Source organism: Benincasa hispida, chromosome 6 (assembly GCF_027475165.1).
Source record: "Benincasa hispida cultivar pf3 chromosome 6, pf3_genome.v1.1, whole genome shotgun sequence".
Classification (NCBI taxonomy): domain Eukaryota; kingdom Viridiplantae; phylum Streptophyta; class Magnoliopsida; order Cucurbitales; family Cucurbitaceae; genus Benincasa; species Benincasa hispida.
This window is the reverse complement of record NC_143483.1, coordinates 26,344,275-26,358,287: the sequence shown is the minus strand read 5'-3', so window position 1 is coordinate 26,358,287 and position 14,013 is coordinate 26,344,275. Positions and strand designations below refer to the sequence as shown.

General features: G+C 28.2%; 1 protein-coding gene across 5 annotated transcripts; it reads left to right on the top strand.

Annotated features, from left to right (window-relative positions):
• Positions 1-2,934: 2,934 nt before the first annotated feature.
• Positions 2,935-13,457, top strand: LOC120080007 (disease resistance protein At4g27190-like). Of its 5 annotated transcripts, none has more exons than XM_039034524.2 (6): positions 2,935-3,074; positions 3,176-6,098; positions 8,299-8,817; positions 10,607-11,164; positions 11,250-11,351; positions 13,113-13,457. In XM_039034524.2, exons 2-5 carry the CDS (start codon positions 3,303-3,305, stop codon positions 11,298-11,300), a joined length of 3,924 nt encoding a protein of 1,307 aa, XP_038890452.2. In that variant the 5' UTR covers positions 2,935-3,074; positions 3,176-3,302; the 3' UTR covers positions 11,301-11,351; positions 13,113-13,457. The 5 variants fall into 5 exon arrangements, with proteins under 5 accessions (XP_038890452.2, XP_090171184.1, XP_090171183.1 ...); XM_090315058.1 differs by lacking the exon at positions 2,935-3,074 and adding an exon at positions 11,956-12,057 and having other exon boundaries at positions 3,133-6,098; positions 13,119-13,457; XM_090315057.1 differs by lacking the exon at positions 2,935-3,074 and adding an exon at positions 11,956-12,057 and having other exon boundaries at positions 3,133-6,098.
• Positions 13,458-14,013: the final 556 nt, after the last annotated feature.

Here is a 14,013-nt window from a genome sequence, read left to right as displayed (position 1 = left end):
TCATCTTTTTAAAAATTATAGTTTATTCTAAAGTGTTGGAGCTAGTACTATGACTATCCTTCCGTTATGGTAATAATAACTTAGTTCTTGTTTATGGTTTCTATTTAATTATTATAAGTTTAAACTAGCATGACGTGTTCTCTTTAAAAGGTTTAACATATCTTCTTACTCATCTAAGTTTTTAATGATTTTTGTTCATCACTTTTTCAGGTGAGAAAATATTAAAGAAACTTCTTCAAGAATTTTTCCGTCCAAAATGTCAAAGCAATACTAAAGGTTGGAAGCTTACAGTTAACCATTATTGTAGCATTTTTTTTTAAGATTTATAGACAAAATAGCATACATGAAAAGAGGTTTCTTTTTAGAAGGTCAATATAAATAAATATGTAGATGTTAGTATACAATACTTTCACGAATGGAATAAATATATAAGCATCCAATATTTAAGAGGAGTTTACTGTGACATCATTCACTATGCTATTGGCTGTTTTCAAATTTTGTGAGCTAAGTTCTCAATTTTTTGTTGCTTTATTTTGCAAACAATGCTATCATTTTTCCATCTTCCCTGTATAAAAGCAAGAGGAACTTAGTTTAGTTCATTTTCAGTGTTGATCATTTGATGCAAGTCTTGTAGTATCTTGGTTTAATCTTGTGTGTTTCTTGGGTGGTTAATTAGTCATTTTTTGGTGGTTAATTAGTTTTTACCAACAACCTTTATGTTTGGTTCTTTAAGATTGCTTGTACTTTGTTTTAGTTCTTTACTTACTACCTTGATTACTCTATTTTCTGTTTAACAGAGCAGTTAGTATATTTTTTTTAAATTTAGTTAGTTAGCCAACTAACTTCAAAGCTATAAATAGCAGGGTATCTTTTGAATAAAATTCACTTCCAGCATTTAGTTTTTATCATCATTTTTACAATTTTGCTATGTTGCAATAAGTTCTTATTTTATTTTGCTTTAACACAGCGTCGCCAAAAAATGATTTCAGTGTTTTGTGTTTCAAGAAAGAATAAGGAAATATGATTTTATTACTGGCAGATCTTTAGTGGTTTGTTCTCAGTTCAAGAGTTTGATCTGATTTTATCTTTCTGATTGAGCCTAAAACATGTTAGATATTTTGCATGGATTACACACATTTTTGCTATATTTATAAATTATTTTAGATTTTACTATATTTATAATTAATTTGACTCATTTTACTACACAGATAAACACTCCGAAATATATGTATATAGATTTTAAAATTAGTAATAAATCTCATCGGTTGATTTTATTCTCTCATTTTAACAAGAAAAATACATAGTGGTCCACCCTTTACTAAGTGACAAACTCGTTTCTTTAATATATAATTTTGAATTTTTTGGTACAGCATGATTGATTATGATTGAGGAGAAAAAAGATGGGCAGCCGCTATTAAACCCCACCATTTCCTTTATTTTAATTGGGCTGAATTATCATTTTATCCTTTACCCTTTAAATTTTATTTACTAATTTTAAACTAAATCTCTCCATCAATTTTAAATTCAATCCACAATACTAATTTATTATTAATATTTCTAAAACTTTTTTTTTTATTTAATGACATTTTACTTCTAAATTTAAAAAAAAAACATATTTACCTATTATATTTCTTTACATAAAAATTAAGATCTCGTTTAATAATCATTTGATTTTTATTTTTGTACTCATATCTCTAAATTTCTTCCTTTGTTACTACGTTTTATCAATGATTTAAAAAATCAAACCAAAATTTGAAAACTAAAAAAATTTTAATTTTGAAAAACTTGTTATGTTTGGAATTTGGTTATGAGTTCAACTAACATATTTTAGAAAGATGTAAATCATTTTAAAAAATAAAGAAGAATTAAGTTTAATTTTTAAAAAATCAAAAATTAAAAATTAAAATAGTTATCAAATGGAATCTAAATTTTTAAGATTTATCGAAAGATGATTAACTAAATTTGAATAAAAAGTCCAATAAATAAAATTGAACGGACTTTTAACTTTCTTCTTGGGACAATCAGTTTAGTCATTCCTATGTTCGGTCTTGATTTTTTTAGAAGGAGTCGAGTACCTTCCAGTAAGGGTGAACAAGGGAAATCCAAGAGATAAAATGGTATTTTGGTTTGAAATGATGCTGAATTGTTTATTTGTAATTGCGCAGACACCACATGGGCTGCCCTAAAGTAAAGTCATTATGGAAAAATTTCAAATTGAAGTTGACAACTTGTGACCACTTGCACTTATCTTTTTGTTTTCAATCATTATTATTATAATCATTATTATAGGTTTCTTACATTTTAGTAAAATTATAATTTAGATTCACTTATAATTTCAGAAATTATCATCTTCAAATTTATTTTATTGTTTAGTGTATAATTTTATGTCTAATAGTTCTTGTTATATGAGATAATTTCGAATAATTTAAAAATCTATTAAAAACATTTTAATTTCTATCTATTGAAATTTGGGGATCAAATTAGTAAGGTCATATTTAATAAACATTTTATTTTTTTTTGTTTTTATTTTTGAAAATTAAACTTCATCTACATTTCTTACCATGATTTGGATTTTTCTTAAATATAAGGGTTGAATTTTAAGCTAAACTCAAAAAAAAAAAATTAACTTTTTGAAATCTACTTTTTATAGTTCTCAAAATTTGGTTTTTTTTTTTAAACCATTATGAATAGTAGATAATAAACAAAGAAATTTGGAGGTGAAAGTAATGTCTATATGCTTAATTTTCAAAAATAAAAATAAAAATAAAATTGTTATCAAAGGAGACCTAAATAATTAAATGAGCGGAAACTAATAATTTAAAAATATAGAGTAAATATTAACTAGTTGAATCAAGTTAATGGTCAAATTTTATAAAATTAAAAATATAGAGTAAATATTATACAACTTTGTTTATCTATGTGTGCTGGGTCACACACTTAAAAATGGCAACTTTCCCCATTCTCTCAGATCAAAATTATTGGTATTATTAATATTAATTTATGTTGGGGAATTGTTTATTGTTCTCTCACTCTCTTCAGTTTCAAGCCGGAGATCGCTTTTTCTACAATCTCAGGTCCAAACATTTCTTCCCTCAACACTTTTCATTTTTTCTTTCTCTTTTTCCTATTTTTATTTATTCTAATTTCTCTACTTTTTTTTTTCTTGTTCTTGCAGCTGCGTTTGTTCTTCGTTGTTTGTGATTCTCAGCGCAGCTCCTTCTGTTTTCCCTACAATTTCAAATTTCAGGCTATTTCTTTCCTACTCTTTCATCAGCTTTAATATATACTTTTAATTTAGATTAATGGATATAATTTCTCCGGTCATTGGAGCAATTGTGGAATACACTATAGAACCCATTGGTCGTCAATTGAGTTATATATTCTTCTTCCGCAAAAATATTCAAAACCTTAAGATTCGGGTTGAAATGTTGAAAAACACCAAAGAATCAGTGCTTCACAAGGTCAATGAAGCAAGAAGAAATGCTGAAAACATAGAATCTTCTGTCCAAAATTGGCTAAATGAGGTTGATGACATCATTGATAAATCAGAGACAATATTAGCCAATCAAGCTCAACAAGGTGGATTGTGCTTGAATTTGGTCCAAAGACACCAATTAAGTAGGAGAGCTGTAAAGTTGGGTGATGAGGTTGTTGAGATAAAAAATGAAGGAAATTTTGATAGAGTCTCTTATCGTGTAGCTCTCTCAGAGGTTGAGAGTTCAAAGGCAAGGACTTCAGATTTTGTTAACTTTGTATCAAGAAAGACTATTATAGACAAAATCTTTGGTGCACTTATGGATGACAATGTCTCTAGAATTGGAGTGTATGGAATGGGAGGTGTTGGAAAAACAATGTTGGTGAAAGAGATTTCGAGAATAGTTATGGAGAAAAAGTTATTTGATGAAGTGGTCACGTCGACTATAAGTCAGACCCTCGACATAAAAACAATTCAAGGACAACTTGGAGATAAGCTTGGGCTGAAATTTGACCAAGAAACAAACGAAGGAAGGGCCCTTATGTTACATAAAAGGTTGAAAATGGAACAAAGGATCCTCATTGTACTTGATGATGTTTGGAAGCAAATTGATTTAGAAACCATAGGAATTCCAAGTATTGAAGATCACAGAGGATGCAAGATCCTATTTACCTCTAGAGATAATAGTGTACTCTTGAATGATATGTGCATAGATAAAAATTTTGAGATAAGAGTTTTACAAGAGGATGAGACGTGGAATTTATTCAAGAAAATGGCTGGTGAGATTGTTGAAACATCTTATTTGAAAAGTATAGCCGTTGAAATAGCAAGGGAATGTGCACATTTGCCAATTGCTATAATAACGATCGCCAAGGCATTGAGAAATAAACATTCATCCATTTGGAAAGATGCCTTAAACCAATTAAGAAATCCCGTAGTTGTCAATATAAAAGGAATGAATGAGAAAGTGTATTCTTCACTCAAGTTAAGTTACGACCAACTAGATTGTGAAGAGGCCAAATTATTGTTTTTGCTCTGTAGCATGTTCCCAGAAGATGCTGTAATTGATGTGAAAAAATTACATGTATATGCTATTGGCCTGGGTTTCTTGCACGGTGTTGACACTATGGCACAAGCACAACATAGGATAGCAAAATTGGTGGATGATCTCATATCTTCTTCTTTACTTATAGAAGACTCAAATGATGGTTGGGGTCATAGATATGTTAAAATGCACGATCTCATTCGTGATGTTGCTATATTAATTGCCTCCAAAGACGATCGTATTTGTACACTAAGCTATTCTAAAGGATTGGATGAATTATGGCTAGAAAAAATAATGTCAGGTAATCATACAGTAGTGTACTTAAATGTTGAAGGGTTGTGTAACATCCCCCAAAAGTTAAAGTTACCCAAAGTTCAATTATTGGTATTACGTGGATCATTGTTGGATGGATGTTTGTTGTCGAATACATTTTTTGTTCAATCAAAAGAGCTCAAAATTCTAGAATTAATTAACATGAATTTTTCCATAGAGACGACGCCATTACTTTTCCCTTTTGCAAACCTCCAAACATTGTGTTTGTTTAGATGTAAATTGGGAAACATGGAAGCGATTGGAGACTTAAACAGGCTTGAATTTCTCAGTTTTAAAGGATCAAACATCATCGAGATTCCAACGACCATAAGCCAATTGACGCGATTAAAAGTGTTAGATTTATCCATATGTCTTAAACTAAAGATAATTCCACCTAATATTCTCTCAAATTTGAAAAATCTAGAAGAGTTGTATTTGGACAGGTTTGATGGATGGGAAAGAGAAGAATTGAATGATGGAAGAAGAAATGCTAGTCTTTCGGAGATTAGCCACCTTTCTCACTTGTGTGTTTTAGTATTGTGGATTCAAGATGAAAAGATTATGCCAAAACAGTTGTTTTCAAGATTGTTGAATTTGGAAAAGTTTGTCATTTCTATTGGTTGTGGAGCTCTTGGACATTGGTCAATGAACATCTCTAGGGTGTTATGTTTGAAGATGGAAACAGGAAGTGACCTTGATAATGAGATAAATGTGTTGTTAAAGAGATCTGAAGAATTGCATTTAGTAGGATCAGTTGGTGCGAGAGTTCTCCCGTTTGAGTTAAAGGAAAACCAATCTTTAGATTTGAAAAAACTCTATATTTATGACAATTTAGAGTTTAAAAATTTGGCCCCTAAGCAAAAAGATCATTTCCAAAAATTTTGGTCCAAATTGGAGTATTTAAAATTGAGCAAATTGGAGAATTTGGAGAGTATATTTCATAGTGATCATGATCATGTTAGAGAATCTCAATTCAACAAGTTGAAGGTGATAAAGTTGTTAGATTGTAATAAATTGGGAAGTCTCTTTTTCGACTCTATCTTGGATGATTTTTTGCATCTTGAGGAGATTAAAATTGTCGATTGTAAGATGATGACAGCAATCGCTATAATGAAAACAGAAAGGGCAATCGACAAAATTGAGTTTGTGAATTTAAAGATTTTAACTGTAGAGGGTTTACCAAGAATTCAAAGCTTTCTCTCTAAAACTGAGAAACAGGAACAATCATGCACGTTAAGCAACGGTGACTCATTTTTCAATGAATTGGTGAGCTTTCTAAATTCTAAATAGCATATTACTTGTTTTCATATAGTCTTAGTAACTTTTTGTTTTTTTAGTTCCTTCTAAATTCTCTCGTGTGGATGAAAATGTGCCTTTTTCCCGTCGATTATCCTAATTTCATAATGGTTAAATACTATTTTGGTCTTTATATTTTTTGTTTTTGTTTATTTTTGTCTTTATACTTTTAAAAGTTTATTTCAGTCTCTATACTTTCAACTATGGTTCATTTTGGTTAACTATGGTTCATTTTGGTTCATGTACTTTCAAAATATTCACTTTGGTCCTCTTAATTTCAACTTTTATTCATTTTGGTTCTTAAACTTTAAAAAGCCAGTTTTGATCCCTTGAAAATGAAGCAAAGATGAAAATGACGTGACCAAAATGGTCACTTTTTGAAAGTACACGGACCAAATAAACTTTTGAAAGTATAAGGATCAAAATTAACTAAAGTTGAAAATATATGAATTAAAATGAAGATTTTGAAAGTATAGAGACCGAAATGAACAAAAAATAATAGTACAAGGATCAAAACAGTATTTAAACCTTTCATGATTTATGTTAGGTTCAAATACTAATTTGGTCCATATATTTTGGATTTTAGTTCATTTTGATCTCTATAGTTTCAACTTTGATTCGTTTTGGTTTTTGTACTTTTAAATTTTTCATTTTAGATAATGTTAGACATTTACTAGTAATTATCACTTATAGACAATGACATTTTGTTACGTCTGAAAATATTTTCAGTAGTTTTATCATTTTTAAAACAATTAAATGACTAAATGAGATAATGATCCTTAATTTATTAGGTAAATTTTAATTTGGTTATTAAACTTTAAAATTTCTTAATTTTACCATTAGTATTTATTGAAGAACTTCTCCATTAATAATTATCTAATACTTTAGGGATCAAGTGGTATAATTAGTAAAAATTAAAAAGAAAAATAAAAATAAATTTTTCATATTTTATTTTTCTTTTTGCTATGTTTAATTTAACGAAACTAAAACAATAAACGAAAATTAAACTAAAATGTGATTGAAAAAGGAGAGAGGAAAATTGGAGAGAATTTTAAAAAATAATCTTTTATTGTAACATTTTAAAATAATTAATAAAAGGGAAAACATAAAAAATCATGTAGTTGAGCCAAATACAATTGTTGTATTTCCAAAATAACGTATACTTTTTCTTTTTAATAAAAACTAAATATAAATAATAATTAAAATAATTAAATATATGGATAATTGTTTTAAATAGTAAAATTGTTAAAGCAATTTAAGTATAGCAAAACGTCACCGTCTATCAGTGATAGATCGTGATAGACATCTATCACTAACACTGATACTTGTCTATTGCGGTCCATTGTGGTCTATCATTGATATATGACATTTGGCTATATTTATAAATAAGGTGATTCATTTTTCTTTATTTGAAGACAAACATAAATATATAGCTCAAAAGAGGAAAAAATATTTTAAATGATAAAACTGCTAAAAATATTTACATATAATAACAAATTATCACAGTTTATTTGTGATAGACTACTATCTGTGTCTATTTGTGTCATGATATACACAGATAGTAGTCTATCGTTGTCTATCGCGGTCTATCACAGATAGACCGAATATTTTGCTATCATTTATAAATATTTTTGTTCATTTTCCTATATTTGAAAACAATCCTAAAAAGAAATATATACTGATTTTTTAAATAATTAATGTCCTTGAAAATTTTTAAGCAACATTAGTTTTACTAACATTTTTAAGCAATATTAGGTTTACTAAGTTTGAAACAAAAAACTTAGGGAAGATATCAATTAAATCTTAAATTTAGAATCATATCAGTTTAAATTCTCAATTTTCGAAATCCTGAATTTTTGAATCCAAATTGATATTTTCCAAAAACGTTGATACATATTACTGCATTTTACTTTAATTTTAACTAGTCAAGCACTTATAATTAGGTCGCTAAAATTAAAATCAAATATTTAGATTGAGGCTTTTTATAGATTATTACTTCATTGACATGGATAACTATATGTAATAATTTTATTTATCATGGAATCATTTTTTGTTTGTAGGTTGTAGGTTAAATTAAATTTTTATCTCAACTAACTCTTCTATCGTGATAATGTATGATGATGATACTGATAATTATTTTCAACTATATTAATAAGTATATGAATTGCAGGTATCATTTCCTAATTTAGAGAAATTGAATATTGAGGAAGCTCACAAATTGAAGATAATATTCCATAGTATACTCCTTCCTAATTCATTCTCCAAGCTTGAAAGTTTACATATTGGTAAATGTAACAACCTTGAAAAGGTTTTTCCTTCCAATACAATGTGTAGACTTACATGTCTTAAACATTTAAGGATTGAGAGCTGTAATTTATTGGAAGGAGTATTTGAAGTGCAAGAGCCAAATGCTCACAACAAGAGCATTGATTTGCTTCCATGTTTGAGGAGGTTGCAATTAATTAAATTGCCAAACCTCCAATACATATGGGAGAAGGATCCTTGCGAGCTTTTGAATGTTAAAAGCATAGAAAATTTGTCTATTTGTCAATGTCCAAAACTCAAAAGAGAATATCCAATTCTTCCTCAACTAGAAATGCTGGAAATAGATTTAAGAGAACCCAAAGAGATTCCAAGAGAAGAAAAGTCAACACAAATGTTGGAACTTGATCAACTAGAGACTTCAAAGGTAAATCTTCTAACATAATATATTTGGTAATTATTGTGAGAAATATATTATTGTCTTCAATATGTCCAAAAAGATTTGTAAAAAATCCGCTTCCTAAATCTTTTAGATGGGTTGTAGTGTGAAAACTAAGGACTCGTTTGATAACGTTCTCGTTTTCTGTTTCCTATTTCAATTTCTCATTGTTTAAAAAAACTGACATGTTTGATAACCATTTCTATTTCTTGTTCTCAATATTTGAGAAGCGTTCTTAAAAATGGGGTCAAAATTGACCCACTACGAAAAGTAGTTTCTCTGTTTTGTTTCTATTTTATTTAAAGTTGTTCATTTAATGTATCAAAATGTGGATTGGCTTATTGGTGAGGAAGGATGCCTATTTCACTCTTAAATTCCATGGTTCTAGAATCAAATTTTATTTGAGACTTTTTTATTTTATTTTTCTTTCTTCGTTTTATATTTCCTTTTTTCCTATATTCTTTTATATTTCTTTTATTTATATTTATTTTTTTCTTTCTTTCTTTTATATTTCCTTCTTTTCTATGTTTTTTTTTTATTTCTTTCATTTATATTTATTTTCTTCTTTCTTTCTTTTATATTCTTTCTCAATATTTTTTATATTTCTTTTCTTATTTCTTTCTTTTATATTTCCTTTTTATAGTTCATTTATAATTATTTCTTTCTTTTATTTATATTTCTTTCTTTATTATTTTTTATATCTATATATTAATTTAATTTTCAATTTTCAAATATTTAGATTAATATATTAATTTTACATCAGGACTTATGTGTATCAGATAGTTTAAATATTTGATAATTCTTTCTTATATTTGAATGCATGCTATATATCTTTTTATTTTATATAATTAGATTATATTGAAACTATAAAAATGGAAAAAAAAATGTAAGAAAAAAAATATACAAAGAACTGAGAAATAAACATAGTTATCAAACAAGTTTATGTTCTTGTTTCTTTTTTTCAAGAAACATGAAATAGAAATAGTTATCAAACATATTCTTGTTTCTTGTTCTAAAAAAAGAGGAAACAAGAAACAAGAAACAATGAACGAGAAATAGGAAACAAGAAACGGGGAAGTTATCAAACGGGCCCTAAAATTCTCTCCGATAGAAATAGGAACCTTCTCACTCTCTGGTTTATTAAGTTTTGAGTTTTTGGGTAATTATATTGGACACATTTAAAATTGCAAATATAGCATAGTCTATCAGCAATAAATTTTATCGTTGATACACTTTTACCAACAATATGATCTATCACTAATAAACACTTATTAATGATATAGTCTATCACTGATAAGCTATTTAAATTTTGTCATATTTATAATTTATTTTTTACATTATATTATATCTACTAATACTTTGAGCCTAATTGCTATTTTTATAATTGTTTCATATTTTTGCTTTCAAATTAACAAAATTTATGTTTGATCCTTTTATTTATTTATTTTGTGAAAAATGTCTCCAAGTTGAGATTATACAATTCCGAAATGGTCCAAAATTATTCTCCAGACTTAAATGCTTGAGGTTACATGGTTCTTTTGACTACCGCTCAACGCATTTGCCAATGGAAATTGTACAAATATTACATAACCTTGAAGAGTTTGAAGTGAGAAAAACATTGTTTGAAGAAGTATTTCCAATTGAGAGATTGGATAATGTTGAAGAATGGCAAAATGAAAGACGATATAAGCTTTCATCTCTGAATTTATCTGAACTACCCAAACTTAGACATCTGTGGAATGGAGACTTACAAAAGAATAATTCCTCGATATTTCAGAATTTGACGGAATTAAATGTATCAAGTTGTGGCATATTGAATATGTCAATGTCATCATCAATGTCGTTTAGGAATTTGAGATCGTTGATGGTGGAAAAATGTCATAAGTTGACCTATTTGCTACATCCATCGGTTGCTAGAAGCATGGTCCAACTTATCGATTTGGTAGTAAATGATTGCAAAAGGATGACTACTGTAATTGCCAGAGGTGTAGAAGAAGAAAATGATGAAATTCTATTCAAAAGCTTATGTCATATAAGTCTTGAAGATTTGCCGAAATTGACAAGTTTTCATCATGGAAAATGTACCATTAAGTTTCCAATATTGAACAGTATAATTCTTGAAGATTGTCCTGAAATGAGGGATTTCTCTCTTGGAATTGTAAGCACACCATGTTTGTCAATGGAAAGAATTGGATCATGTGATTTTGGAATCCTTGAATTTCATCCAATCCTTAAAGATTCAAAAGACATCATCGTAGAAGATATCAATATCACTATTCGACAAGTTTGGGACAACCATTACGATACCAACCTTCCATATTTGTTTGAACAAGAGGTTAGTACATATTTCGAAGAACTAATAAAAGTAATCAAAATTTAAGCTTTATTGTTGAACTAATTAATATAACTTATTTATGTAGAATTTGGAGGACGAAAACCAACCTGATCCTTCTTCATATGTTGAGGAATGAGACTCATAATGATATCCCATAGCTTTATGAGATTCCATCATCCTTAATAAGGTCAGTCACTTGAACAATTATTGTTTTAACTTTGAGCATGTCTCATGTACAAAACTTATATTACAATAAAAATTTGACAACTTAGATATAACTGTTAGACATTATAGTAAAATTGTCAAGCTTTTGGATCCATTGATGATTTAAGAAGATATTAGAGCAGGTTGGTCCAAAATGTCTTGTGTTCAAGTCCATACAACGTTGTTTCCTCCCCATTTAATATTATTTCCACTTGTTTGGCTCTTCTTCATATTTCAAACCTATAAGTGAGGGAGACTATTATATAATATATAATTAAATATATCTTCACCTATGAACTAAAGTTTTTGGGTCAATTGGTGATTTAAGATGATATCAGAGCAAGTGGCCTAGGGAGATCCTGTGTTCAAGCCCTTACATCATTGTTTCCTCCCAAATTAATATTCATTTCCACTTATTGGGTCTTCTTCATATTCCAACTTTACAAACGAGGAGTGTTATAAGAATAACAATACATTGAATTTATATTAAAAACATAGGTTTTTCACATGGTCATATTCATGGTAGTATATTCAACCCTTCCTTTTGTGGTGATTTGATGACCAAGAGGCTAATATTAATGTTTCAGAAAAGTTAATACTTGCTGGGACTGAATTACGTCGTTTGGAATTCTTACATTTTCCAAAGCTGAAATACTTTGGAAAAGTGATCAAAGACTTCTCTATGTAATGTAAAATTTATTGTTAGATTTAATTTTTTTAGTTTAATGTTTTAAGTTGATGTTACATCATAAATCTTGGATTTTTTTTCTTCTTTGGTCTTTTTTTTTTTTTTTTTTTTTAAGTTTCTATATTGAATGTTGTTTTCAATTGTAAATTAGAGGTGGTTCACTTTTGTATCTATACAGAGTGAACTATCATGTAAAGTTAGCATCCCAAATTTAGTATAACATTTTTCTTATCACATTTTTAGCATCACTGACACTTTCTTTTCGTAAGAACGTCTATTCATCCATTGGATTTCACACTTATTTTCGATTCTCTCTCTTTGTTTAACAAGAATTGAGATTTTGATTATTGCTTCTACAATATTGTTATTCTTCCTCAGTTTCAAAATCTCAACATTTTTATCGTTTGGAAAAATTTGTGTCCTCAAATTTGTTTATACCCAACCCGCCTTTGTCTTTTGCAGAGGTTACAACTGACCATCTTAGTGAATGCTGTGACCACCATTATTATCTTTCCATAGAAATTTTTTTCAATATTTTTGAACTATATGAGTTGTTTTCAAATATAGTAAAATGAAAAAAAATATTTAAAAAAATAGAAAAATGTCATTGTGGAGCAATGATAGACATGTGTCTATCAATAATAGACTATAACATTTTATTATGTTTGTATATATTTTCAACAGTTTTTTTGATTTAAAATAATGTTCCAATATATATATATAAGCAAACAAAAAGCACTTTAAGAAATTAGATTACGTTAGAAACAATTTTTGAAAAAATATTCGAGTTATAAATTATTCAAATGTGAATCTAGTATGATTAACAGAAAATATGAAAATAAAAACGAAGTAAGAAAAACTGCATATTTGCAATTTTTTACTAAACACTTTTTAAACTTGTAGTTCAACCAAACAAACTTGTTCATGAATTATTGATGCCCTCACTCTTTTTTCTTTTAGGTTTCACATATACTTTAATTCATTAGCTTTTTCAATGTGTGAGTTATTCGAAAAGTTCATGTTTGATGATCACCTTTATGCTTCTTTATTCATAAGGTGTAGTCTAATATGGTGATGGAAGTGCCAACTTTACTTCAAAGAACCAATCACAAAAGCTCTCAAATGTTGGTGAATTTAATTCATGAACAAGAAGGAAGGTAAAGTTTCACCAAATGCCAAGTGAAGATCACGACCATGGCGGAGGCTGTTAAGTGATGATTGGGAGAGAGAGAGAGAAATATATAAGAAATTCATTTCGTATACCGATTTCAACACTTTCCCAGGTCGATTTGTAGCCCAATTAAGCTGAAATTTTGATAGCGTGTTCGTGGTATAAGGATCTTCGATCTAAATGGTGGATCGATTTTTTTTTTCGAGCTATACACAAACATATTGCAACGGGTAGTAGTTTGCCACTTTGAGCAACATCTTTCTAATTTATTCTTTTGCAGGATTGTTGTTTGTTGTTGGAATTTCTCAATTATCTTGAGATATCTATTAATTTATGTTTCTAGTTGTGACAAGAAATAACTCATCTTGAGGAGGTTTTTTCACGTTAAAATTGTTTGTATTTTGTGCTTGATTATTATTTATATTAAATTAATTTCCTTCAAAGTTCACATAATAGAGGATGATTGGTCTTAGAAAATAGTATTTGTCCCAACAAATTTGTTGAACATGAAAACTAGTGTAGCTAAGATGGTTACTTATTGTGGTTCAAATTATCAAGTTTGGAAAAGACAGATGAAGATATTTTACTTGAAAAATAATTTGTATCTTCTTGATTTTCACCAGAGAAGCTTGAAGATAAAACTTAATTATAATAACAAATATATCATATAAAAATATGGCAAATTATGAGACTTTGTGTAGAAGAAAATTTTGAATCATTATGTATCCCAGAAACTAATGAAAATAGATTGTTTCTAATCAAACACATGATAGATATGAAGTATCA

Bases quoted from the DNA above. Each gene is read 5' to 3' on its own strand.
- LOC120080007 (XM_090315060.1), top strand. From the start codon at position 3,303: ATGGATATAATTTCTCCGGTCATTGGAGCAATTGTGGAATACACTATA. The intron at 6,099-8,298 runs GTGAGCTTTCTA...TATGAATTGCAG, and splicing joins ACTCATTTTTCAATGAATTG to GTATCATTTCCTAATTTAGA. The intron at 8,818-10,300 runs GTAAATCTTCTA...CTCCAAGTTGAG, and splicing joins ATCAACTAGAGACTTCAAAG to ATTATACAATTCCGAAATGG.